General features: G+C 35.6%; 1 protein-coding gene across 4 annotated transcripts in view; it reads right to left on the bottom strand.

Moving 5' to 3' along the window:
* The window catches only part of LOC136826587 (uncharacterized), a 43940-nt gene that overhangs the window by 11280 nt on the left and 5447 nt on the right, over positions 1 to 27213 (bottom strand). For 2 of the 4 annotated variants that reach the window (XM_067083804.1, XM_067083807.1), the window contains exons 1-4: positions 7545 to 7669; positions 1470 to 1634; positions 917 to 964; positions 161 to 196 (exon numbers count right to left, since the gene is read on the bottom strand). In XM_067083804.1, coding sequence (XP_066939905.1) covers positions 161 to 196; positions 917 to 964; positions 1470 to 1599 — 214 coding nt within the window. In that variant the 5' untranslated portion in view covers positions 1600 to 1634; positions 7545 to 7669. Of the gene's footprint in view, positions 1 to 160; positions 197 to 916; positions 965 to 1469; positions 1635 to 7544; positions 7670 to 27213 lie in introns of those variants that run through there. The other 2 variants (XM_067083805.1, XM_067083808.1) reach the window with 1 other exon arrangement.

Here is a 27213-nt window from a genome sequence, read left to right as displayed (position 1 = left end):
GTGGTCACTACTACATGCCATTCTTTATGCTATCATCTATAATAAAAACAACGCTCTCAAACCAGGAATATTATTGAAGTAAAAAACTGTAAGTTTACCTAAGGTTAATAAAAATAGTACACAGGTGCAAACTTAAATAAGAATAAGCAATAAGCTTTACCTGCCACTACAGCTGCTTCCTCTGCTGGTGTTTCTTCTGAAGAAAAGAAAAGTAATCGCAATAGAATACATAAAAAACCTGTTTTATGTACATAAACAAAGCAACATTTAATGTTCTCGGTGTCTCATTTAATTTTTTAGTCGAAAACCAAAATTTTTCCTTATTCAATGATTGGCATTTAATATACTATAAATCACTGCCAAACTGCACTGGCTTAGAAGTCAGACACCCATTAATCTACTGTCTGGAGGACTTCCTTACAAAATCTGCACAAAATCAGAAAAAATAAAAAATGGATAGATTCAACGCCACGTTACTAATTTCTTTAAATTAGTTTTGCGCTTAATTATCATCACATACTTCAAAACCTAAGACTCTAGAGCTAATTAAAGCTGTTGCAGCAACAGTACATACCAGAAATCAATAACCTTAAGAAATGCAATGTCTATTCACAGGGCTATGGTGAAATCATTATTGCGAAGTTAGTCAAGGGCTTCGAAAAAAAATGAGCAATTTTAAAGGGTGGCTATAGCAGACGTCTAATGCAAATGGCCATTTTTCAATATAATTTTTCGCTCTGGTGTATACTGTTTATAAACCTGATAATATCAAAAAGTACTCTGAGTTTGTTATCAGCTAAAAAAAACAACGCAGCAAAAAGGAGACGAATAAGGGCCGAATAATAAAAGTGACAAGAAGCCTTTTGAGGAATTACAAAGGAGTGAAGTTTTTCGTAACGAAAGCCTTTTAAATTACCTGTCACAGCAGCTTGTTCCTTTTCCTCCACGACAGTTACAGGTTCCTCTGAAAGGATAAATGTCAAAGTTTAGGAATATACACAGAATATAATCAGTTTACGAATGCTAAAAATGTAATATCTCTCAGCAATCACACTCCCTGCGTATTATTGAGTTCCTAGACCTTTGCACATCTTCAAGACATCGTTTTCATTTTATGATATCCGCTAAGTCATTTTATATCATGTATTTAATCTCAAAAGTAATTTTAGCGTTTCCACTGCAATTTAAATGAACGAACTTTTAAGAACATTTTATTTCTTTTGTTACAACTGCCTCCATATTCATCTATCAAAAAATAATTATTTGTTCTGCCTAAATTAAACCTTAGATTTACATTGTATGCCCCAAACTGATTTCTTCATAAATAATTAACCACACTGAGCAGATTAACAGTCGCACGCTCTCTCTCTCTCTCTCTCTCTCTCTCTCTCTCTCTCTCTCTCTCTCTCTTTTTATCTATCTATTCATCTATCATTAAAAAACCGAACCAGTTCAATCTCTCTCCTTACCGGAGGTGAAATAAGGGTTTCCGTTGTCACAGCACTCATACTCGAAAGTGCCTGGTTTGCGGCAGAAGTACTTGCAGGCTGAGGCTGCGCTGACAGCCACAAGAAGGACGAGAAATTTGACACCCTGCATGTTGATGGGCAAGTGTTGTGGCGACGAGCGCTAACCTGGAAGAAAATGATAAGAATTTAGTATACTCAAATGAACCCAGTATGATCCCTTTGTAGGACGCCCATTCAATCATGATGCTAGAGAGCAAGATATGACTGCTTAATTTAATAAAAAAAAAAATACTTTTCTGATGAGAATGCATACACACAAATGTGAGCGTGTACAGACACAACACATACAAACATACATATATATATATATATATATATATATATATATATATATATATATATATATATATATATATATATATATATATACTATATATATATATATATATATATATATATATATATATATATATATATATATATATATATATATGTGTACAGAGAGAGAGAGAGAGAGAGAGAGAAAATTAAGAGAGAGAGAGAAAGCAAAGGATATAAGTTCAACCGTGACACAATTACACTGGCGGCTTGACAGAAACAAGCACATACAAACGCACGCGTACCTACCATAAATGTTCCAAGGGCGTGAACTTTTGCCTTATCGCACGCGACTGCGAGCGATTACCACATGGAAAAACAAGGCAACGGCAACAGAAATTGTTCTCACAGACACTGAGTAAAATGGCAGCCGTTTCCGTTCTACGGTCATACAAGTGTAATGCTGAGCCACGTACGTAATGCTCATTGCCCTTGAATGACCTCTGTGAATTACGAGGAACAATAGCACTGTTATACAAACTGTCAGCTCCCCTTTCAAGGTCCCTGGTTTTAACCACAGCTATATATGAGGGAATGGATTCATTATAACATAAATGAGTGTTTACTCAAACCTAAAAAGAAAATACAAAACCCAAAAGCAATTCAGTTCAAAAAGGAGATTTCCGTTATAAAATGTAGAAAACGAATCCTAATCATTGCGCGATTAACTCAGACGAATGAATCGATCCAATCAGATAACCGAAAAAGAGAGAAAGATTTATAGACCATCAAGGAACGTTTTTTTTTAAACTTCATGACCAAGTCGTGCTGTTTTGTACTAGAGAAACCTTTTCCGGTATTCACGGCTCATTTAAAAGAACTCCCGGAGTTATCACGAGATTTCTAAATTATGCAGTGTAATCAAGCTGAGCTTACATTAACCTAGAAAAGGAGAGAGAGAGAGAGAGAGAGAGAGAGAGAGAGAGAGAGAGAGAGAGAGAGAGAGAGAGAGAGAGAGAGAGATTTTATCTGGCATCGTGACAGATATGAGAGAGGAGAAGGTAGAGAGAGAGAGAGAGAGAGAGAGAGAGAGAGAGAGAGAGAGAGAGAGAGAGAGAGAGAGAAAGAGAGAGAGCTATATAATCAGTGTAGTGTAGAATGCCAAAAGAGATAGAGAGACAGACAAGTCGTTAGACAATGAACAAATCTAAGTTTGTAAACTGATGAGGGATGCAAAAAGGTTGCAATATTTTCGAAAAGCACGGTTGGAAGGTCGGTGGAATTAGATACTGAGAAGTATATCTGAAATATTAGAAACCCTCATGTAACTGGTACAGAGATATAAATGTGGGAAGAAGAGAGAGAGAGAGAGAGAGAGAGAGAGAGAGAGAGAGAGAGAGAGAGAGAGAGAATGTGTCAACTATACGAAGAAACAAGTAGATCGCCGATGAGTTCACAAAGAGGAGTGCTGTAAAACAGGAGGATAATTATTCAGTTAAAAAAAAAGATTTTCTTAAAAAGGATTAACCTCATGGGAGAGCAGTAAGTGAAAAACCGCTGTGAAAAAAAAAATGACGGAAAAGAACACTTCTGTAGCAGTACTTGCATCGCATTTTTATCAAACCAGTTACAATCTTTTCTGCATGTACTCAAATCTAATTGCCCTTTTTAACATTCTGAATTACACCTTAAAGGCTACAGCTTCACCTCGCTCCAACCATCAGCATAATTGTGCTATATAACACCTTTTCTAAAACCGATATGTATATATATTTATATATGTGTATATATATATATATATATATATATATATATATATATATATATATATATATATATATATATATGAAATTTGGTTTAATTCATCGTGAACTTTTTATATTTACAAATATCAAGCCAAAAATATCGTTTAATATCCAGTTCATTATAGCTCGGGAATAATTTACACCCAAAGTGAGTTATAACTGATAAATGCTTCGTCACCAGTAGTCAAAAGTCAATGTTCATTGTCGTTTTTAAACCAGGCAGTGGTTCGAATCCCACTGGTCACGAAGCATTTACTAAATATAATTCCCTTAGGTGTTATTATTCTCCAGGAAGATGTTCAACGATATTTGTGGCTCAATATTGGGGATGTAATATATATATATATATATATATATATATATATATATATATATATATATATATATATATATATATATATATATATATATATATATATATATATATATATACATATATACATATACATATATATACACAATATATATATATATATATATATATATATATATATATATTAAACTATAAAGCACATACATATATATATATAAATATATTATATATATATATGTATATATATATACAGTATATAAATATATATATATATATATATATATATATATATATATATATATATATATATATATATATATATATATATATATATATATATATATAAAATTTAAGAAGAAATGTAGAGAGAGAGAGAGAGAGAGAGAGAGAGAGAGAGAGAGAGAGAGAGAGAGAGAGAGAGAGAGAGAGAGAGCACAAAATGTGAAACTGCGTTGCCTTGGAACCCACAGAGAAGATGCCATCAGGGGACTCTTAATCGTCTCATTAGCTTTTCATATCCTAATCTGAAAAGGAGAGCTACAGACTCCGACTCGAAACAGATTATAATGGCATCTCAGATGAGCAATCACACTGTGAAATAAGTGACGTGATGACACCATAAAAACAAATGGATGGAAGAAAAAGTCTAGACAAAGTAAGAATTTTCTTATAATTTTCATCTAATTTGTTCTCATTCAGTATTCATTTTGATTTTAAAACATTTTGCTTCTTTCATTTTGGTGTTTCGGCAGCCTCCTTTGGAGTGCCTACGATGGGTTTTTCACACAAACGCACGCGTATATATACTGTATATATATATATATATATATATATATATATATATATATATATATATATATATATATATATATATATATATATAAATCAGAGAGAGAAACAGACAGACAGACGTATGTATTTTTATTGTAAACATTTTTAAATGAATAAAATTCACCGGATAGTCATATTGATGACGATTATATATATATATATATATATATATATATATATATATATATATATATATATATATATATATATATATATATAATCAGAGTGACAGACAGACAGACAGACGTATGTATTTTATTGTAAACCTTTTTTAAATGAATGAAAATCACCGGATGGTTATATTGATGACGACGGCATTTTCAGGTTAGACGTGTGGCTGTACGGTAACGTTCCTCTACAGAATCACATCAGCGATGTATGGCGCTGACAACTGAACTCGTTTTGTGATGTGTAATCATAGCCGAGGTTAATGTACGGGCCAAATCTGATTGTTTGTAAGAGGAAAATAAGTAAGCAAGAACTGATATCTTTCCATTCATTTTAAATTACTTTAACGCTTTGCAAATTGCATACATTCACAAGTGTATGCGTGGGTGAATGTGTAAATGATGAAAATGCAGCTACGCTTAGCACTCAAACATCATGGAACGGAATATTGTGAAATCGCTTGCATTAGTTATTATTATGTTTTTTCTCAATTCACGTGACAACCTCGACGAGGTAATGCCCCGCCCCAGGAGAGGTAGGATCGATCTTCACAATATTCATAAGATAAAAATCGCTTCTTTTTTTTCATAAGGGCATTCAACTGTAAGGAACCTGCTAAGTAAGTACAGTGCATGTTACACATTATTAATAAGAACTAACTCGACTGAAAAAATGCGGGGCAATAAATTGCGAATGACATTTAGCTTCATTACATAATCATTATGTGTAGCTCGAAAGAATCCCCGATAAAAAAGCCGAATCTTTTTAGTTTCAGTTAACTATTTTTGAGTCCCAAAGGAAAATGAGTTAAGTCCTAAATCATACCATTTTAATATCACTAAATGACTCTTTATAAATATCCTTTTTTTCATTCCTCCATTTTTATGATGAAAGGATTATCAGATATGAAAGACTTCAAAGAAAAACCTGGCTTATTTCAATCGTGAGTGAGGGTGCGGTGGCAGTATCGCTTCATGGACGTATTCAGTCGGATCCCTTTCACATGCATCGTTATCCCTGCATTGCATACATATATCATTTTTAAGGGGGAGGGGAGTGGGGCCCCTTGATGGATGGAGGGTTTGCATTTCGAATGAATGACGGCAAATGTGCTTCTTTGTCATCGGAGGTGGTAAGAGGAATAATGAAAAGAGCAGAGAAAGTGGCATTGTGAAGGGAAAATGGGATGTGAGGAGTCGTCGAGAGGAAGAATGAAAAACAGGTGGACTATGAAACAAGGTAACCGGGAGGCGGGGAGAGCGCGGAGTACTGAGGATGTGGAGAGATGGGAAGGAGGAGGAGGGGGAGGAGGAGGAGGAGGAGGAGGAGGTAGAAGTAGAGGAAGGAATATGATAAAGAGGTAGAGGGCTAAAAGTGAAGAGGTATTAATAAGGAATTGGGGAGGAGGGAGGAAGGGTAGAATAAGGTAAAGAATAGGAAAGAGAGGAGGTGGCAGGTTAGGAGAATGTGGACGACAAGAGGGGGGAGGAGGCATAGTCGGCCGCCACCGGAAAGAGAGAGAGAGCGAGAGCGAGAGAGGGAGAGACAATTAAAAAGAAGGGGGCGACTTCAATCAAGTCAAATTTATCAGCGATTTTAAAACATGAGGGAAAGGGGGGCAAAAATTCGAAACCGTCATTAGTTCTCTCATTAGACCGTCGTGAAAAATCAAAATCAATTTGGAATCCCAGATGACAACGAACTCATAAAATGGTTTTCATGTTATGAAAGTCGCTATTATGGAGTGAGAGCACTTTTGCCTTCTCTTTTAATTGACGTATAATTCGTCTCTAGAAAACTGGCCCGTTTTTTGCGTGGAATATTTCAAACCAAATAATTAGGAAAGATAATCAGAAACCGGTTTGGAGAGCACCGCCACCACCGCCTCTACCGGCGGCGGTAGGTAGCGACGATTTCCCGTTCATCGCTCGAAAGAGAAGAAGCAGAAGGAAAAACACGGACACAAATTTATTATTTCAAGAAGCACTTTTGTCCCAACAATGAAGCTGTTTATACAGAGGGAAGAGAACAATAAGGCAATAAACATTATTCCAGAATGAACCTTTATGATGTTACGTATGAAATCGATTATTTCTGAGAAAGGATAAAATCAGAGAAGTGATGCATGAAATGTACCATCACATAAATATGGACTCAAAATTATATGAGGCAATCGAATAAAATATATAGGAATTTTAAGAAAAGATAAGCTTACAAAATATTCATATACAGAAACATGAGTCGATGCAGTTTTTGACAGGTATCTGTAGGCCTTCTGAGATCATACTAACTAACTATCTATCTATCTATTTATCTATATATACATATATATATATATATATATATATATATATATATATATATATATATATATATACTGTATATGTTTATATTTCTACTATATATATACATATCTATATATATATATATATATATATATATATATATATATATATATATATATATATATATATATATATAATGAACGCAGAAAACTACACACGTCTATAGATAAGTAGTGTACATCGGTATTCTGAGCAGCCGACTTCAACTGAATCACAGCGCGCGCGATCAGTCACAATCCAAGGAAATAGAGACAGTTTCCACACTGCAAACGCTATTTCTTTCACAATTCCTTACCTGGTGGTTACAACAAAAATACGAAAACTAGTTGAGACGAACGACGAGTACAGCTCTCAAATGCGAGTGTCATGACTTCGGCCAATTCAGGCGGTTATATATCCTGTGAGCTGGTGTTGCCGGAGAGGCAATTTCTAAATACAGTGGAAATGTTTCCACTCGAGCCGGGGTTGTGCAACAGACTATCTAGACCGATAATCAAAACAGGATGCTTAAAATCACTAAACCATTTATCCTTGAAACGTTTATGTTCATTATGTGAACTGCCCCTATATTTGCAAATTATGAAGCTTCTAGTTTTTTTTTTTTTTGTCTGGGAAATATTTTTGGAAAAATACCATAAAGTTACGGAGACCTTGCAGCTGCAAGGTGACAATGATTCATCAATTCATGGTGTCTCCACTGAAAATGCACATGGCCTGATGAGCCTAAAGTGTACGTGGCATTCACAGTAACAAATTACAAAATATATAAAATCTTATACTAAAAACGATATGCTTTACTGTACACACACACACACACACACACACACACACATACACACACGCTGGCAGATGTAAAATATACAAATAACAATATCCGCTGATATAACAACTAGCTAGAGGCCTTTTCCCGCTTTCTATTATGACGACGAAACAGTATAAATCTCATAAAGTAATCCTGTAAATGACGTCACTGAGAAAGATCAGGACGTGACGTCATTAGTATAAACACTACGGCAGACAATAAAACAAACAATAACATTTATGGGAGTTCTGTTCTTATGCAAGAGTTCAGTTTTTTCACCAGCAATCATAACAAGTGGGCTATGAAAAAGTTATAGAACATAAAGATTATGCAAATATCTATCTATCTATTTATCTATATATGTATACATTTGTGTGAGAGAGAGAGAGAGAGAGAGAGAGAGAGAGAGAGAGAGAGAGAGAGAGAGAGAGAGAGAGAGAAGGAATGCAATGCAAGTTCTGTTTCGAATCACCCAAAGTAGCATTGAAGTCTCCCCTTTGCTGACGAATGAAATTGTGCACAATCGTTAAATTTTTTACTTATGAGCTATAAAAAGCCTTTTATATATTTTGGAAAGTCTTTTCTTTTTCCCAGCGCTGGAGCTTCCAACGAGTCTTTATGAGCTATATCTTTAATTTTATATTCAGAGGTTGACTAATGTTCTTTGAGAATATTGTTAACCAATACCTTGATTCTCGTCAGTTTCTTTAACATTTGAACCTGGTTAGATTATTTTTTTACATGGGTATTCCAGTTTGTCCGTCTGTCTCTGAAACTTAAAATTCTTACTCTATCCACAGAAGCTAGGATATTGCGTAAGATATCCCCCTCGGACTGACTTGCTTTTCCCATATGTTTCAATGTGCAATTCTGAGCTGAGTTGACGCTGCCATTCATATGGAATTAAGAGCTAAGGTCCACGACTACTGATGATATTGAGGCACATAAAATGTTATGTTCATACTGTATATTATATTTCTTAATATTCGATGGTTAAATTATGTAGGCATGCCTATAAGACGTTTAGATTTTCGATAAGAAAAATATACAAAAAAATCGCCAAGCCGTTGTACGTGAGCGCGCATCTATACTCACACACACACACACACACACACACACATACAACTTCAGCGACAAAACTTTTCTCATACGCATGAATAAAATGAAAATTTGCTTTAAAACTAGCGACTATTAACTCCTTTTTTTATTGTAACACACAAGATTTCAACAGGCATACTACTGCATAAAAGCGCAACATAACCGCAAACACATTATTTAAAATTAGACAAATCTACAGTATAAATTTTATAATGATACCTTCTCACACTAACTGCTATACAATGCCAGGTGCAGTGAATAAATCTAACTTTATTTTTCTTCAAAGAATATTGATACACAGTTAAAAAGAAAATGAGAAGTCGTCTCATGCTACTGCTAAAACCCTGGAGAGAGAGAGAGAGAGAGAGAGAGAGAGAGAGAGAGAGAGAGAGAGAGAGAGAGAGAGAGAGAGAGAGAGAGAGAGAGAGGTCTATTTCGGAAGCCTCAAAATCTTTTACGAGTTGTAAATGCAAGTCCGGATGTGCGGAGACTGACAGATTAGGGTTCCATTATCCCTTGCTCTGCAATTTTCAACTTCAACAACTTGGGTTTTCTGTTTCAGCTGATGCGGAGAGGTAGAATTGCTTCCTCTCCTTATTCTCTCTTCTCTCTGCGCCTCAATATTTGTCTGTCGGTCTGTCTCCCGAATACTGAGTGTGTGTGCATATAAACACACACACACACACACACACACACACATATATATATATATATATATATATATATATATATATATATATATATATTGTATATATGTGTGTATATATACACATATTTTATAATATATATATATATATATATATATATATATATATATATATAATTATATATATATATATACATATATATGTATATATATACATATATATAACTATATTTTTATTTCGTTATTTTTACTAAACGCGAGTTTTTCCTTGTTTGGAATTACACCAGAAGGGAACAGCCTTCCAGTTAATTAGCAAATTTAAATGGTGGGAGTAGGATCGCTAGCCATCGGCCTATTTTTCTTGACCTCAACATATATAGATATCCATCTACAACTGTGTGGACTGGGGGGCAGTAAGCCGGGAGCGATCCATAATCATGTATTTAAAATCGCCTGACGTAAGAGTTTTACTGATTGGAACTTTCTAAACGAGAAAGTCTTTAATTATTATAACAGCCAGCATCACCACGGAAACAAATATTCGGATAGCAATAGCAAAGAACGAGAGAAGACGCTTCGAAGCGAGGAAAGTTACTCATTGATAGAAAAGAGTTCTCATGTCACCCCTAAAATGGGAATCACATGGCGTCAGAGAGAGACATCTTTTGTGGGACATCCGCGTCTGGATGCCATGCGTAATATCTGTGCTTATCTTTAAGATGAGGATATGATCCTTCTTAAGGAGAAGGTAAAGCTCAAACATTTTTCCCTTATCATAAAATTTCAGGGATCCTCTATAGCCTTCTATGCGTCATCACCGCTGATCTAGTTTTCAGAAGTATTCTGAAGAATGTGATTTTCTTATTCCACGGAACTCAAGAAGCGAAACATAGAAAATGTTTTGTTCCTGTCGTGCCAGGATACCGGAAAATTATACTTCTCGCAGCAGATTTTTTTTGTTTTAACCCGAGATTCTTCAAATGAAGATGGGTCGTAAGCATGTGCGCACATATGCATTTGAGTTACATGAACAGATTACTCATAAAAAGAGTGATCTCACGGAGAACACACTATGAACATGATTAGATGTTATGATCAGAAATTGTTGACTACTGTTAAACATAACACAAACCGAGAAAGGGCATACACTTGCACGCATGTGCACACGCTCTTAGCTACGTTTGTGCAAACGTTGTTTTACAGTGGCTATCACACTGGAGGTAGAAAGAGCAAACAAACGTATATGAAGTAAGATTTTTTTGTAACTGCCTAACTCAGCTCATATTTTCACTGTTCGATCTGTTTACTAACAAACAGCGATTCGCAAATGGCATAAATATTTCTAGACATTACTATTTACGAAAATTTATTTCTTGTCCGTAAGTTTGTTCTGTGTGACCAACAAATATTTTTACAGTAAAAACAACGACTGTTTGTCATGGCCGAACAAATATGGCTTGAGGCATGCCCGCTTTTTATCATTTCTGTGATGTCAATCAGTCCTTTCCCAACTCTGACTTGGTGCGATGGCGGTGGGATATTGGTAAGGGAGTATGTCTTGCTTGAATAATGGATTGCAAATTGCATTATAGCCAATAAAAAAAGCAATAAATGCGTTAAATGCACAATAGAACTGAGGCAAGCTTTTTTCTACATTGTAACAGAAACGCGTTTTTTCTTCCTTGTACAAAAGATTTCCTTATAAAATTTACAATTAACAGAAACTATTGACAACGTTCATAATTTTTCAGTCCAGCTAAGAGGCACAATTTGAGCTGTTAAAAATAGCTAATTTATTTATAATGTATACAATCTCCTGAATAAAACAGTAGCCCTGAGACAAAATCAGCTTCATAAGACTGCAAATAGCAACAACGTGCGAGCAAAAAGTGTGTAGTTCACAAAAATTTCTATAGTCACGTAGCCATCATAGAAAAGTTACTGCATCATGCAATGATTTGCCGTAACTTGCCACTTATCGTTGCAATGTAGGTCAAAATCATGCTTTTAATTTTCCTTATGCTCTCTATTTAGATTATAAATATAAAGGCATTTATCAAGTCTGTTGAAACTTGTGAGAAATGAAAAAAAACAATACATAATAACCCTAGTTCTTTAAAACTATCTAAAATTTCGATGACTTTGGTGATCGTTTAATGATAACTAAACGGTAGTTCAAGAGGAATTACATGCTCTTAAGTGCCTTGACATTAATAAAAGAAATAAATCAATTTATCTGACCGTATAACAGTACCTCCTTACAATTTTCTATTCACTGAACAATCTTTTCTAGTCATTTTTATCGTTACCATAAACTGACTAACCGTAGTATCGCACGTATTTTCACAAAATCCTCGCTTAACAAAACTTCAAGTCTCAGTAAAGAACAAAACAGAGGGTGATTCAGTACTTATATTTGAAAACAGTAGCTAGAGTACTTTGAGAGGGCCAGAAACGCAATCGTCTGAGACAGAACACCCAAAAATCACAGAATTTTCAAGTTTACAGTGGCGAGGACGCAACCATACTGAATCACACATGAGCAGACCCTAATTATACATTTCCTTTTTCTGACATTTTACTCGTCGAAAACTGACAAGACTAAATTCATGCACAAAATCCAAAAACTCTTTGGCTACAGATAACCATTAAACATCACAAAGATGAAAATCTGTACAACTCTCCTTTCTCTCGTAATATCTCGTACATATGATACTAGACCATGTCGTTTTGCCATCAGAGCTTTCGATTTCGTTAGCAGGCTTTTTAGCACTTGGGAGTCTAATTTCTATAATCTCAACGTAAAGCAATAATCGGAGATTAATTTCCTAAATTTCATGTTTTCCCACACACATTTTACTCCTTTAAGTGCAGCAAACGTGGGATTCATTTATGACTATACTATACGGCATCGATTGCTGTCGTCTTAAAGCATTCCAGACCTCGCGTTCGATCCTCTACCGTAGAGATCCGTTTAGATCAGTGGTTCTCAACCTGGGGGGGCGGCCCCTAGGGGGACGTCAGCAATTTCAGGAGGCACGAGGCCTAGGAAAATTTAAAAATTCTAGAATTATATTCGTTATTTTCTTAACAAGAGTGAGGAACATTTCAGAAGTTTACAAAAAAAAAAAAAAAAAATGCAAATGTATCGTCTTAAAACGTCAGTTTCGTCTACCATTCCTCCATTATTTTGTAATTATTTACCCCTCCTTGTCCCTCGAAACTCCTCTTTCTCTTTTTTTTATTTTCCTCCTGATCTGGGAGGAATTTTACCAAGTTTTAGAGGGGCGTGGTAATAAAAGAGAACCACAGGTTTAGATCCTGTCTACAGAAATTCCATCATTTCTCTATATTTCTCTATCGTATTTTCCGGCGCAAATCGACTTCAACTTTGCCTTACCAACAGGAGCTTCTTCAATAGTGATAATAAAACTGAGGTACACTAAATATTAGCAGGAGTGGATATACATGGTAAAGTCCTTATAGAGTGCACAAGTATGTTTAAGATATGGTTTTTTTTTCAGCTTCAGATCCATCGACACACCATTGACTGCTATGATTTTTTTAACAAGATGCGATATGTACGTGCTACAGGGCATACGCATGGCGTACTGTACTGCGCTTGAAGGAACAATGAAATAGCTCTTGTTTGTATCATTTCCACGATGTTGAGATTTGTTATTACTATCACTGAAGAGTTCCCTCAAATTATCATATGTAAATACCACCATAACAAACCTCATTTACATACATCAAAACAAATCGGCAAAAAATTATCTAAAAACTTTATGGGAAAAGAGGCACATACGTCGGAGAATGTCTTTCACACTTGGTTCAAGGTCATAATCAGACACTGATGAACACGTTTTCTCCGTAGAAGCCTTCGACCGTGAAAAGGAGAATAAGTTGCTTGGATGAGCATAGAACATTTTTCACGTTAGATTTATTTTCCTTTCATCTCAGTCTTAAAGGAATCTGTCAAGTCCACTCGAATTTAACAAAAAACGCTAAGTGGACCGAGAAGCATGAGAGAGAGAGAGAGAGAGAGAGAGAGAGAGAGAGAGAGAGAGAGAGAGAGAGAGAGAGAGAGAGAGAATTTATATTTCATTTTGTATTACATTATGTGTAATATAAAAGCAGTTACAGAAAATACATTTTTTCAATTGCCGCAAATGACGTCATCTTTAAAGAACATTTTTAACTACTTTACAAAGAACAAGAATGACTAAAATTATAGCCAATTACTCCTTAGAAGACTGAAGCCTATCGGGAGATGTTTAAGGTCAAAAAGCAACACTGCCGACATTTGAAGCTTAAATCAATAAAATGATTTATGCCGAATGAAATTCATGTAACTCGCCCATTCTTTCCTGAGCATGAAAATGGTATGAAGAATCCCACCACATCCCATCAAGTTATCTCTTTAATGACATATTATAAAGACGTATAATCGAGAAAGCATATCAGCGGGGCATAAATGCGGCCATGCATATACCCAGCGCATGTTAAATATATTAAAATATTTACGCGTTCTAACAGATATGCATATTTCCTACTACTTGTTTTAACTGTTTATTCTTTGAAGTCACTACTTGTCATTCTGAACATCTTACTTTGCATTGTAGTCTTGTATGAACAAGAAATACAAATTCATTTTTCTTTGGCCTCACGGGTTGTCGGCTGATAATACAAACAATGGAATGACAGAATATAAGTAGTAGATGTCAATGGTTCAAATTAAAAATATTTTAGGTTCAAAAGAATTATAATAAATACTTTGTTAATGTTGCATAACAAAGCTCAACGCATAAATAAGTGGCCTGATTCAAAAAAGGAAACCTCCAAAGGCATATATAATATATATATATATATATATATATATATATATATATATATATATATATATATATATATATATATATATATATATATATATAGCGTGTCTCTGATTGTTTTGAATGCGCCATGTTTATCTTTCTGCACTCTATTTATCAAACGTTTTGATATGGCCACTTTACGGAAATCAGCGTTTATACAACATCAGTCCAGTTCACGATTGTCTAAAACAAATAAGAAATGTCATATTACCTTGATAATCTTCGCGGATTTCACTGTAAATCCACCTTGAATTCAGCAACTCAAATTAAGCTACTTCGCTGGGAATCTTGAATTTAATAAAGGGCGGGAATGCAACAACTTTGAAAAAAAAATGACACGATCTATAAGTAAGAATTTGTGAATAGGCGTTTTAACCCAACATTCCTAAAATCATGGCATTTAAGACACCCACCGATCCACATGAATAAGTCAGATCTCGAATGACTCAAAATTTACCAGTTTCTACCTAAAAGTAAAAATGCTCGCTCTTGCAACATCCTTTCCGCCACCAATCCCCTTCGTAATTCGCTTGGATAGTTTTGGTATTTTTTTCCTCTACTGATAATCTAGTGGCATGAAATACGTTGCCATTATTTCCAGTTTCTGTTTACAATTCAAGGATCAAAGTCATGGGAGCACTTAGAGGTATGTGTATGGGTCTCATGAATATTGCGTGAAGAGAAATTCTCAGATTTCGTTTCTTTGTACATATAAACTATCTTAGCAAGCTAAATGCTTCGGATATCAAGGTCCATTATTGTCAAGACATCAGTTTGAACTGAATCAGTCAGTTCAACACGTAGATTTTAGCTCACTGAATAAATGGGCGCAGTCGGCAGAAGTACGCGGTCGCAGACGTTACCTGCAAACTAAACAAATCAAATCGGAATCTAAAAAAATAGGAATAATGCCATAAAACTAAATACGAAGATTAAGGGTAGATGAGAAGAAAACGGCTCAAATAGGACAGATGATTCGATGGTTGTTGTGTCCGTCTGTAGTCGTTAGTCTGTACAGAGATGATTCCCTTCTGGTTATTGGGAGCAATAGTTGGGTGCCTGCAAAAATGGAAGAGATTGACTCATTTTTTCTCTACCAGCAGGATACCTTTGCCCTTCAGTTTGTGACCAGGAAAATATATATAAATCAAAGGCGCATACCATTTATCAAAAACAATTATAAGAAAATAAATATGAACTGCTTAGGAAATGAACATTTTATTGATAAATAAAAAACAAGTAAAAAATGCGCCGAAGTTTCTTCGGCGCAATCGAGTTTTCTGTACATTGTATAATGCTGTATGAAACTCTCAGCCACAACCCATGAAACTACTGAGGCTAGATGGCTGCAATTTGATATGTTAGATGATTGGAGGGTGGATGATCAACATACGCCGGACAGAAAAAGTGCGGACGGACAGACAAGTAGCCATCTCAATAGTTTTCTTTTACAGGAAGCTAATAAAAGCTTAGGAACAAGGAACAAGTAATCACAAGATATGTAGCCTATATGAGATAAGAAAAGATATTTACAAAATATCATTAACATGTCGTATATGGGTCGAAGTAAACACAGCAGGGGAAATGGAGATCACTGATAATAATTATGGAGTTTCAGCATTTCCAAAAATTTCTCTACCGTATCTCCTGTTTGTATCCTCTCTATAGCAACATCCGGAACTCATTAAATGTATGGGGTGGGGATGGGTGGGCTCATTTAACAGTGGCCTGGAGAAACATGCGCAGTTCATGATAAAGGGATGAATGACACCAAATGCTGCTTTGGCATTAAAACATTGTATGCAAATGTGCGCAATACAGTTGTGTATACAAGCAATAACTCATATTTACATGCTTTCGCTGTTAATGAGGCTGTCAGCTAAGAAAACACTAATACAGAATAATACTGAAGCTGTCGATGAAAGCCTTCTTGATCCTGATTATGCAAGGGAAGAAAGTTGTGTGTGCACATGCCTATGTGTGTGAGTGTGTGTTTGTCTGAGAGAGAGAGAGAGAGAGAGAGAGAGAGAGAGAGAGAGAGAGAGAGAGAGAGGGGGAGTGCAACTGTCATGCTTCAGATGCTGATAATGAGAACAATTTCATATGTACTGTAAAACACTGCTTCTCTGCTTCATGGCTCTACTCCACACTGCAATGACTGTCCTTGACGTTAAGCTACCAAACACGGTTCCCCTAAATCACGAACGAGTAATCATCAGCTGAGCGAACAAAACCAGCGAACTACTTTCCAGTACACCATACGCGGCCTTGTGCGCCCAATCCATGATAAAGGAAAAAAGTGTGGTGGAAATTGTGAGTAAGACTTTTAATAACAAAATTTCTGAAATAAAAAGTATGCATAAACGAATAAGACGAAGATATGGCCCTCAAAGTAAAGGGTATTTGTTTAGTAATTGATGGAAATCACAACAACAGCTGCATTACTAACCCGAACGCAATGCATAATCGTTATTCCCATTTATAAAGTAAAATTGTTTATCAGTAGTTATTTTTTTTAAATAATACATTAGATTATAAAATGATACTGTTTATAATTGTGAATGTGTCAGCCCCAAATTCCTCCCGCCAAAACCAAGATCGGAAGTCAAATACTGTATATAAACTACCTGGTATATTATACACTGCAGTTCATACCAGTTTCCTTTTACGTAAGATTCTATTTAGCTTCCCAGCATACAGAAAGGACACTGCTCAAAATTTTAGCAATAAGTAAAAAATCACTAAGAACGATTAACAAATGACTGAATGCCGGCAGTTCTTGAACTTATGAGATAAATTTTTTTCACAGGATGAAGACACTGGTAAGAGAGAGAGAGAGAGAGAGAGAGAGAGAGAGAGAGAGAGAGAGAGAGAGAGAGAGAGAGAGAGAGAGAGAATTTTTTTACACTGTGTATATTTTCAGTTCATAGCCATCAGCCACAGTCCCGATGATGACGGAAATAAAACACAGATCGTAAACATACGAACAAGCAAACAGTGACTATGAAAAGAGGAATAACACAAACTCAACTTATTCCACGACAAAAGTACTGACCCCGTCGTGGTTATAATGGACTGTAGGTCATTATAACGTCCTACATCCCATATAACAATGAAGTGTCATTTCCGTTTTCCTAGTCTGCCACTTCCGACAATTATTGACTGTATATAAATAAATGATCATCTGTACTTAATTCTAAGGACGAAAATCATTTTCATTGGCCTCTTCCCGCGTTAGGTGTGATATAAGAATATAATTACTGTACTGTATATCCTAAATTATTTGGGCCATGGTCTTAGCACATCCTGTTGAATTCATTATACTTCAGAATGTGTACCAGTTGTTTTAATGGCGCCTTAAATCTCTATACAGTAGTTCTAACTTGACTGTAAGGTCCGTTTTTAACGAATTTTTATCATAATAGACAATTAAGAGTTCTTAGATCAAACTATTGTGATTGTATAACTCTTAATGTTTTTTGTCAATAAATTATTAGTGTTACTTATGTGTTCTTGCCATCCTTGTGATTTTTAAAGCTCTATTTCTTATTCGCTTTTTTTAGGAGTTATTGTTGACATTTGCCTTATTATGTGTTAGTTATGTTAATAATCATACGGCAAAAGCTACCTCTTGTATATGCGCTTCTTTTTCTTGCGCACAAACAACATACTGATTACAGGTAAAATACTGAAAATGGTACGGTGACTCGCACGATGTTCGTTTCTTGCAAACCTCTTAGCGAACCTTATTTGCATTAGAAATAGCCATGAAATATGACGGTTTTTTAACTGAGTAAAAATACAAAACGTTCTTCACTCTTACCCGCCATGTCCTTGCTTTGTGCCAAAGAACAAAAGTAAAACTCAGTGTCATCCTGACAGAAGTAAATCTGAACGCCAGAGCAAAAAATTACTCTCCCTCTCTTTATATATACATACATACATACATACACACACGCACACACACATATGTGTAATACACACACACAAATACACACATATATGTGTATATATATTGTGTGTGTGCATGAATGTATTATCTGATTATTTTCGCACGAAGCCTTAAATAACTTGAGTAGCAAAGCATACCTACATGTCATGCAAGCAAAGTAGGGAAACACTCACAATGCTCCCAGCCATTGTTCCCAGACACCGCAATTGTGGTTGAACTAAACCATATGTTTCCAGAGCCAAGCTTTCTCTTTTCGGAGGTGTCATTGCTCAATCGTAAAGCTCGATCTAAAGACTGACACAACACTTTACTTTTCTGATGAAGGTCATTACATTCTTGATATGTTATTATTATTATTATTATTATTATTATTATTATTATTATTATTATTATTATTATTATTATTATTATTATTATTTAGTTGATGAACCTATTTATACGGAACAATCTCACAAGGGCAACTGACTTGTAAAATTCAGGCTTCCAAAGAATATGGTGTAGATTTGAAAAAAGTACCAAAAGGTAACACGAAATACAAAAAGAATATTAGTATATCTATGAAACGGCTTCATATCGCTGCGCTTGTAATGAACTACTATTCACTTTACCTCATCACTTCGTGGAATTTGACTCCTCAGTCATGGTTAAACGTCTTGCCCATGTATATACACATATGTACATATGTGTGTGTGTGCGTATACGGTGTATACGGTGTATGTAATATATAAAACAAACACACATATATATATATATATACAAACACACATATACTCATATATATATATATATATACTGTATATATATATATATATATATATATATATATATATATATATATATATATATATATATATATATATATATATATATATGAAAGGTTAATGTGGTATTTTCTGAGGGTCCTGATTCAACAGAGGGTTCGTCATTATAACTCACCCATGACTAACATCAATGAATAAATTTTGTTGCATATGTATATAAATCCCTTATCTTTTTACATAGTTACCATAGTTCAGTTCTGAAATCAGATGTCACGATGACTTTTCGTATCACTCCTCTCTCTCTCTCTCTCTCTCTCTCTCTCTCTCTCTCTCTCTCTCTCTCTCTCTCTCTCGTAAAAGTAGAGATGATATTAATATGAATGGATTTATGACTGTATCTGGTCATACGAATTAGACACATCTGCAAGCAAATCTTCAAACAGAGAATACTCAAAAGGGAAAGGAGAGCATAAAGAAGGAGACACAGAGCAGGATGACGGAAGGTGAGGCAGATAAATAGAGAAGAAGAGAGGTGGCGAATGTGCAAGTGCAAGATCTGAATGGAAGCGCGCACCATCATCGACTGCAAAATGCTGGTCATTATCTCTCGCCGTAATTGTTATTCCTTGTAATGAAATGTCCTGGAATGGATTGAAATACCTCATTGTGACGCCACAGCCCGCAGTTATAATTACGTTAATGAGGGCAATGCATCACTTCACTCACTCCCTTCTGCTACCCTTTTCGTCCTCCCATGCACTTCCCTCACTCCCCACGTCCTCCCCCAACCCCCTGAGGAAGCACTCCCCTCACTCCCCACGTCCTCCCCCAACCCCCTGAGGAAGCACTCCCCTCGCACACCCCACCCGGAACCACGTCAGTAATATGTAACGAGACCTCGTAAAAAGGAGAGTCGTATTGGAAACGAGAGAACGAGAAGACGCGGCTCCATTTAGGTTTTCGTTTCCTGCAAGCGGAGATTCCCCAGACAGGTGTGGTACTGTGGATTTGTCCCCGGGTTGGATTTGCCGCTGCTTTATATTAACGATAATTGGCCGGAAGGTCGAAGCGCTTCGAGAGAATGGGAGAGACGACGATGCCTCGTCTGCCTGGAAAACTGGGACTGGGATGAGGTAGGTTCGGTGTGTGCTCGGAATGTGAGAACGCCGTGATATGGAATGGTGATACTGATGGGGATTTGAAAAGGATCAACAGATTACGACTGTGGACGGAACCCTCAGTTACTGAAATGTAATGCATGCTTTTGATAATACTAAACTTTCACTCTTGTCCCATTTGTACTAGGTCTGTTTCGTAAGTTCCACTATTTAAAAAATGGCTTATTATATACATTAGTTTTTTACTCAGAGAATAACGATGAATTCATTATCACTGCCCTCAGCACCAATCAGTATAGATTGCAATGCAAACGAGAAATTTCCTTTAAGTATGAAGTTCAAAAAACTTACCCCAAAACCACAAGAGCCCGAAAATGCCCACAGACTTTCATAACCCGTTCGAGGGTCATTTCCGTGAAACAAAAACCAGGAGAGAGAGAGAGAGAGAGAGAGAGAGAGAGAGAGAGAGAGAGAGAGAGAGAGAGAGAGAGAGAGAGAATGTTCGTCCTTTTAAAAAAGCTGACCAGAGTGACTACCTGTTCTAAATTACTCCTATGGGCAACCCCACAAACGAGTTCATCGCATGCAAAAAGAAAGCTTTGGCTATGGGAGAGAGCGGAGGACACACGGGAACATTTAGCAGAAGAAAGTTGGAAACACAAGAAAAAGCTAAGCAAAAGAGGTAAAGAGAGAGCAAGGGATAATTTAGAGTAAGAGAGAGACGAGAGAGCGCTGGAAAAGTTCGGTGCAAAAGAGAGACAGAGCGCAAAAAAATTCAAAACAAAAGAGACAAAGCATGGGAAAAATGTTAGAGCAAGACAGTTAGTTGGAGTCAACATGGAAAAACATGATAAAAGAGAAAAAAGCAGAGCAAAAATGAGAGAGAGAGAGAGAGAGAGAGAGAGAGAGAGAGAGAGAGAGAGAGAGAGAGAGAGAGAGAGAGAGAGAGATCCTAACTGATGTTACTATTTAGTGGTTTGCAAATATGACTTGAATATTAGTAATAGTGAATGTGGTCACTCATGTAATTGTATATCATTTAAGCTTAAACTGTCAGGAAGGGATCTCCTTTGACGAACAGCCTAAACACGAAGACGCAAACAAGAGTTCCATGAATGGCCTGGAAATCAAGCGATTGGGACAGGTTACAACATCGCAGGGAGAGAATTGCCAGACATTCAACTAATTCCATGAATGGAGTTAGCAACAATAGAGACAAGAGAGAGAACAAGAGAGAGAGAGAGAGAGAGAGAATAATTTGCCATGCAAAATGATCAAATGAACTGCAAGAAAATGCAACCATTTCCAAGAATGGAGTAGCGACAATGCGACAAGTTATGCAACCATAGAGAGAGAGAGAGAGAGAGAGAGAGAGAGAGAGAGAGAGAGAGAGAGAGAGAGAGGTGTTGATAATTTTGCCATGCAAAATGATCAAATGAACTGCAAGAAAATGCAACCATTTCTTTGAATAGAATGGCTTTATGATCAACAGAACGGCTTTATGATCAAAGGAGAGAGAGAGAGAGAGAGAGAGAGAGAGAGAGAGAGAGAGAGAGAATAAACTCATCACGGTAAGTGGATCATCACAAGAGCGTTGCTGTGAGGAGAGAGCTGTCGCCTTCGACGTCTTGAGGTTCAAAGTAAGTAGCGAATCTCCCTAGAGAATCGAGTGCTGATACCATTGCAGTTCTCTGATTACTATTGCTCCAAATACTAATACTTCTCCATCGGCTCCCTCCTGCTCTTCCTCTTCCTTCTCCTCTTCCTCCTCCTTCCTCTCCTTTTTCTTTTCTATACTTAGTTCCACTTCAGGTTCAAATAAACACAGCCTAAGTTGTGACATTAATCGCCCTTAAGATTACCATTAACCGTTTGGGAAATTGCGGAAAGTAAAGTCATTAGCACAGAAGTTTCGGTGAGCCATTCTCTCTCTCTCTCTCTCTCTCTCTCTCTCTCTCTCTCTCTCTCTGTTCTTACAGTGATGATCTAAATTCACTTTTCCCCAACTCCACTACGGAAACTAATTCTGACACAGATTTAAGAATACCGTTAACGTTCCTGATTATTATAGACTTATTACCACTTTGTATAAGGGACTCTACAATTAAACTGGAATATGAACAAGATGATTAAACTGGAATATGAACAAGATGATCTACTTAAGTACTTTTCGGTCGATTACATTTCATCATCATAATCAAACCTGGCCAAACCAGCCTCTTCGGATCATGAAACCTGCAGAATTATACACACGCATGCATACATACACACATACATGCATACATACTGTACATACATACATCATTCAACCGCGGCTGACAGATGCGGCGCTCAGCTTATGTTTGCTTAGTCAAACCATTTTGAAAATGTGAAAACTTGTATGTGTAATTAAATTATTGAAACTTGGAAAAGAATACTATGCATGGAATTCGACCTCACCTGAATCCCAGCGCACGCAAATTTATATATATATATATATATATATATATATTTATATATATATATATATATATATATATATATATATATATATATATATATATACATATAATGTATATAGATGATGGAATCTGATTCAGATTCAGACTGAGATGAAGCAGTCGTCGACAGCCAAGGGAAAAGAAGTGGCCCCTTACGAGGGCGTGTGTGTACAGAAGTGACAGTGAGTGACTCGCCCCAAACCATCAAGAAATGGACGGCTTGCAGTAGCGAGACAAGGCTTCAGAGCACCGATGGATTGATTTGATCGCTTGTAATTGGGGTTGAGTGGCAGGTCTCGAGTGCCAAAAAGAATGTTACATGTTACAACATTTCACCGTATGCATGCAACCACACTTCCTGAGCTTGACAGCAGTCCTGGAAATGCATCGGGCTTGAAATTCTGGCTAAGTTTGAGGCTTACGATTTTAGTCAGTGATGTCGTCATGCGATATTGGAAGGCTTTTCATTTCAGGTATCCATCTGCATACATTTCCTACATGACAAGTTTCCTAGCGAGGCAAGTGAAGCAAGTTTCAGTCATCTCATCCTAAAGTCCGTTACTTGATATTTTCTCTTAGCAAAAAAACTAATGGTTTTTATGTAAACATCTCCAGTTCTGCGCATTTCTCCTGTTGGTCATCCAAAGTTTTCTTTCATCTCTCAATAAACACCATCTCTATCACTCTTTGAGATGTTTCCTATCACCCGACTTTCTTTTCTCCTTCTGCAGATGCTCCCCTTCTCAGGTTTCAACCAATACAACCTGATTTGAAGATCGATTATTCTTGTTTTTTTTTTTTTTTTTTTTAGTTCACTTTTTACATAATTTTTTTATATAACTGCACAGTCGACCCCTCCTCCGGCATCCTGCATCTTCTACTGCCAGCAAGGCTGTACGTAAGCTGCCCTGGACTAAAATTCTCTTCCTTTCGTCAATTCGCCTGGAGCTATCTTTCACTCCTTCAATTCCATCGCTGTACCATTTTAAAAAGAATATCATTTTCAGAAAAACTAAGTTTAGGAAACAGAAGACTGGATTAAAAACTATACTGCCAGTAAGACCTTAACTGGAACAGTGAGGGTCTAGGTTACCATAGGAATCACTATTGCAGGTTTCCAATGTGAGATCGCTACGATATGATGAATTAACGGTTCCTGATGATTCGGACAACAGCTAAGTTAGCTGGCGTCATTATAAAACAAAACAGATTTTGATATAATTATGTATGCGCTCTCTTTTCTGTATATATATATATATATATATATATATATATATATATATATATATATATATATATATATATATATATATATATATATATATATATATATATATATATATATTATAATGTATATTATTCATTCGTTCTCTTTACATCTAAACATTCTTCCCATGCCTCCTACCTTCTCTCTCTCTCTCTCTCTCTCTCTCTCTCTCTCTCTCTCTCTCTCTCTCTCTCTCTCTCTTTGCATGCTTGAAATATGGGGCAACTTTTAGGTACAAGTTTAGGCAAAAGAGATAAAAAGCAGAAAAGGAAAAGGTGGCCCATTAAACGGATGGCTCCTAGGGATACTGGGCCCTTACCAAACTGGTTTCTGTTCTAGATCCACAACTCTTCCTTGGGCAGCTGGTACAAAAATCCACTTCTCTAAATACCAGTTACCCACGACTACTAATCAACGTGAGATTCGATGCTACGATGGTTTTCACTTGAGGGTGCCTATATATTCGCTCATATACATATATCCATCAACACATGTATGTATATGTGCGCATATATATATATATATATATATATATATATATATATATATATATATATATATATATATATATATATATATATTTATATATATATATTTATATATATATATTTATATACATACATACGTATGAAATGCCGAAACGCTCTAGACCCAGTGATGACAAAGTGCCGGGACAAAATAACAACGATAAAAACAATCGTAATTCCGTGTATTTACACTACTTGTTAACATCAGTGGAAAGATTTCACTTCAAATTTGTTACCAATAACAGCAGCCTCAGCGGCAAAAGCATAACTAGACTAAATTCAAGTTCTTTAATATGCTGAAGAATTCTGAGTACCCATTTTTCGCTTATTGTATGCAACCTGTCAAAACTAATTCCATCAAAACTCAGAGAAAATGGTGTCAACTGGCCACCAGAATTCATTAAAGATAATTTTCAAGTAAACTTCACAACCGAGCAAGTAAATTCCATCGCAAATGCTTGATAACAACGGCGTTAATTCCCTATAAACAATAGTGGGCCACTTGATTCTACGATTACCTCAGACTGATGTTTATTTATTTATTTTTTTTTTTTACGACATGGCGAGTAACTCTTAATTACAAGTAGGAAACCCAGCAACGTTCACAAAAGACAGAGCTTATTCCGAAATCTCATTTGAAAGGCATCAATTACACCAACCGCAAATGGCTGTAGGACGTCACCATCTGGTTCCGGAAGTCAAGCCTCATCCTTCTCCTGGTAATGCTTCCTAGTTACTGAAGCAAATAAAAAAAAAATGCAAACATACTAAAATAAGCGAATAAAAGGTAATATATGCTGGAAAAAAGAAAGCGCCAAAGCATTGCAGGAGTGCAATAATGCATAACAAAGCGACGATATTGGACTTTCAGAACTAATCAGTTAGATTTGTTTAAAAAGAAAACTTGAATCTTCCACCATCTGCAATCTCTTTTACTTATAATTAATCAAGTAATCGGTCAACAAGTTATTATTATTTTGAGGATCGAAAATAACTTCGAACTAAAAAGTTATATAAAAACCACAGTTAACCAATGTTTGCCTTCACAACCTTATTAAACAGCCATAGTTTTTAAAAGACTTATATAGTTGGGGATTCTAATTGCCAAACTGTTTTGCATTATTGCCTAAAATAATGAGAAACATTACGTTAGAAAAATACAAAACATGCAAGTGCCTGTATTCCATACATAACTATGTATATTGCCAACATATCGATTGTTTGAGACATATATATATATATATATATATATATATATATATATATATATATATATATATATATATATATATATATATATATATATATATATATATATGTATACATGTATATATAAAAGAGACAGTTTGGCAAGAAATACAAGAAAGCCGAGTAATTCAGATGTAAAGTACTCGTATACTGCTGTCTCGCCAAGCGGCTCGATGCGATAAACACAGATACCTGCAACGCTTCGGTAAATCTCAATCAGCGCTTGTTAATCACTGAACCGAAAAAACGAAATTCGGGGTTAAAGATTCGCAGGCTTTCGCATAAATATTCAGAATCATTCTGAGACGAAATTTCATGGCAGTATTTATTGTGAATCTCAGTTTCTCATATATGTATATATATATATATATATATATATATATATATATATATATATATATATATATATATATATATATATATATATAATATATATATATATATATATATATATATATATATATATATATATATATAAACATATATGTATGTGTGTGTGTGTGTGTGTGTGTGTGTGTATACAAGAGTACTGTACATCCCCGAAGACATAGGCACCGATAAACGTATACTAACGTTTGTCCTATTTACATAAAAACGCCTTTTGGCCCTCAAATACCTAACTTTTTTTTTTTTACTATTTCAAGAACATTTCCCAAATGTATTATGAAAAACACTATTTTTTTAGTGCCACTACTTTCTCAAGTAATCATCATAGCATGTCATTACCAGACTGAGGTTTTGCTAAACATTTAAGCGTTCATGTTTCTTTTTGTATTATTTTTCTTTACGCGATGGGAAGACAGTCAATGGAATAATAGGAGAAAAGACCTAACAACATTATTCTGTTTACATCTTAGCACTGCCAGAACGTTATATATAATTCGTAAGACCTCCTGAATTCACTGAAAGATAAATAATGTTATCATACATCACGTGCTTCAATTCCTTTGTTCTATTTTCTTTCAGACATTACTCTCCACTGTGGATGCCAGAGCCTCTAAGTTTGTTTTTTTTTTTTTATCTTTTCTACAAAATTCTTCGAAATAATAAATGAAACAGTTGTTGCCTTTATCGATCAGTGGAAATCATCGTTTAAACCATTATCGGAAGATTGCGGGTGTGGCCGTCTTTCTTTAGTATTAGTGCGCGGTACTCTCTTTCCACCAAGGTCTAAAGAATACTATTCCA

The sequence above is a fragment of the Macrobrachium rosenbergii genome, chromosome 41 (genome assembly GCF_040412425.1).
Source record: "Macrobrachium rosenbergii isolate ZJJX-2024 chromosome 41, ASM4041242v1, whole genome shotgun sequence".
NCBI classification, from domain to species: domain Eukaryota; kingdom Metazoa; phylum Arthropoda; class Malacostraca; order Decapoda; family Palaemonidae; genus Macrobrachium; species Macrobrachium rosenbergii.
The sequence above is the reverse complement of the archived record's forward strand: the minus strand, read 5'-3'. Positions and strand labels throughout refer to the sequence as shown.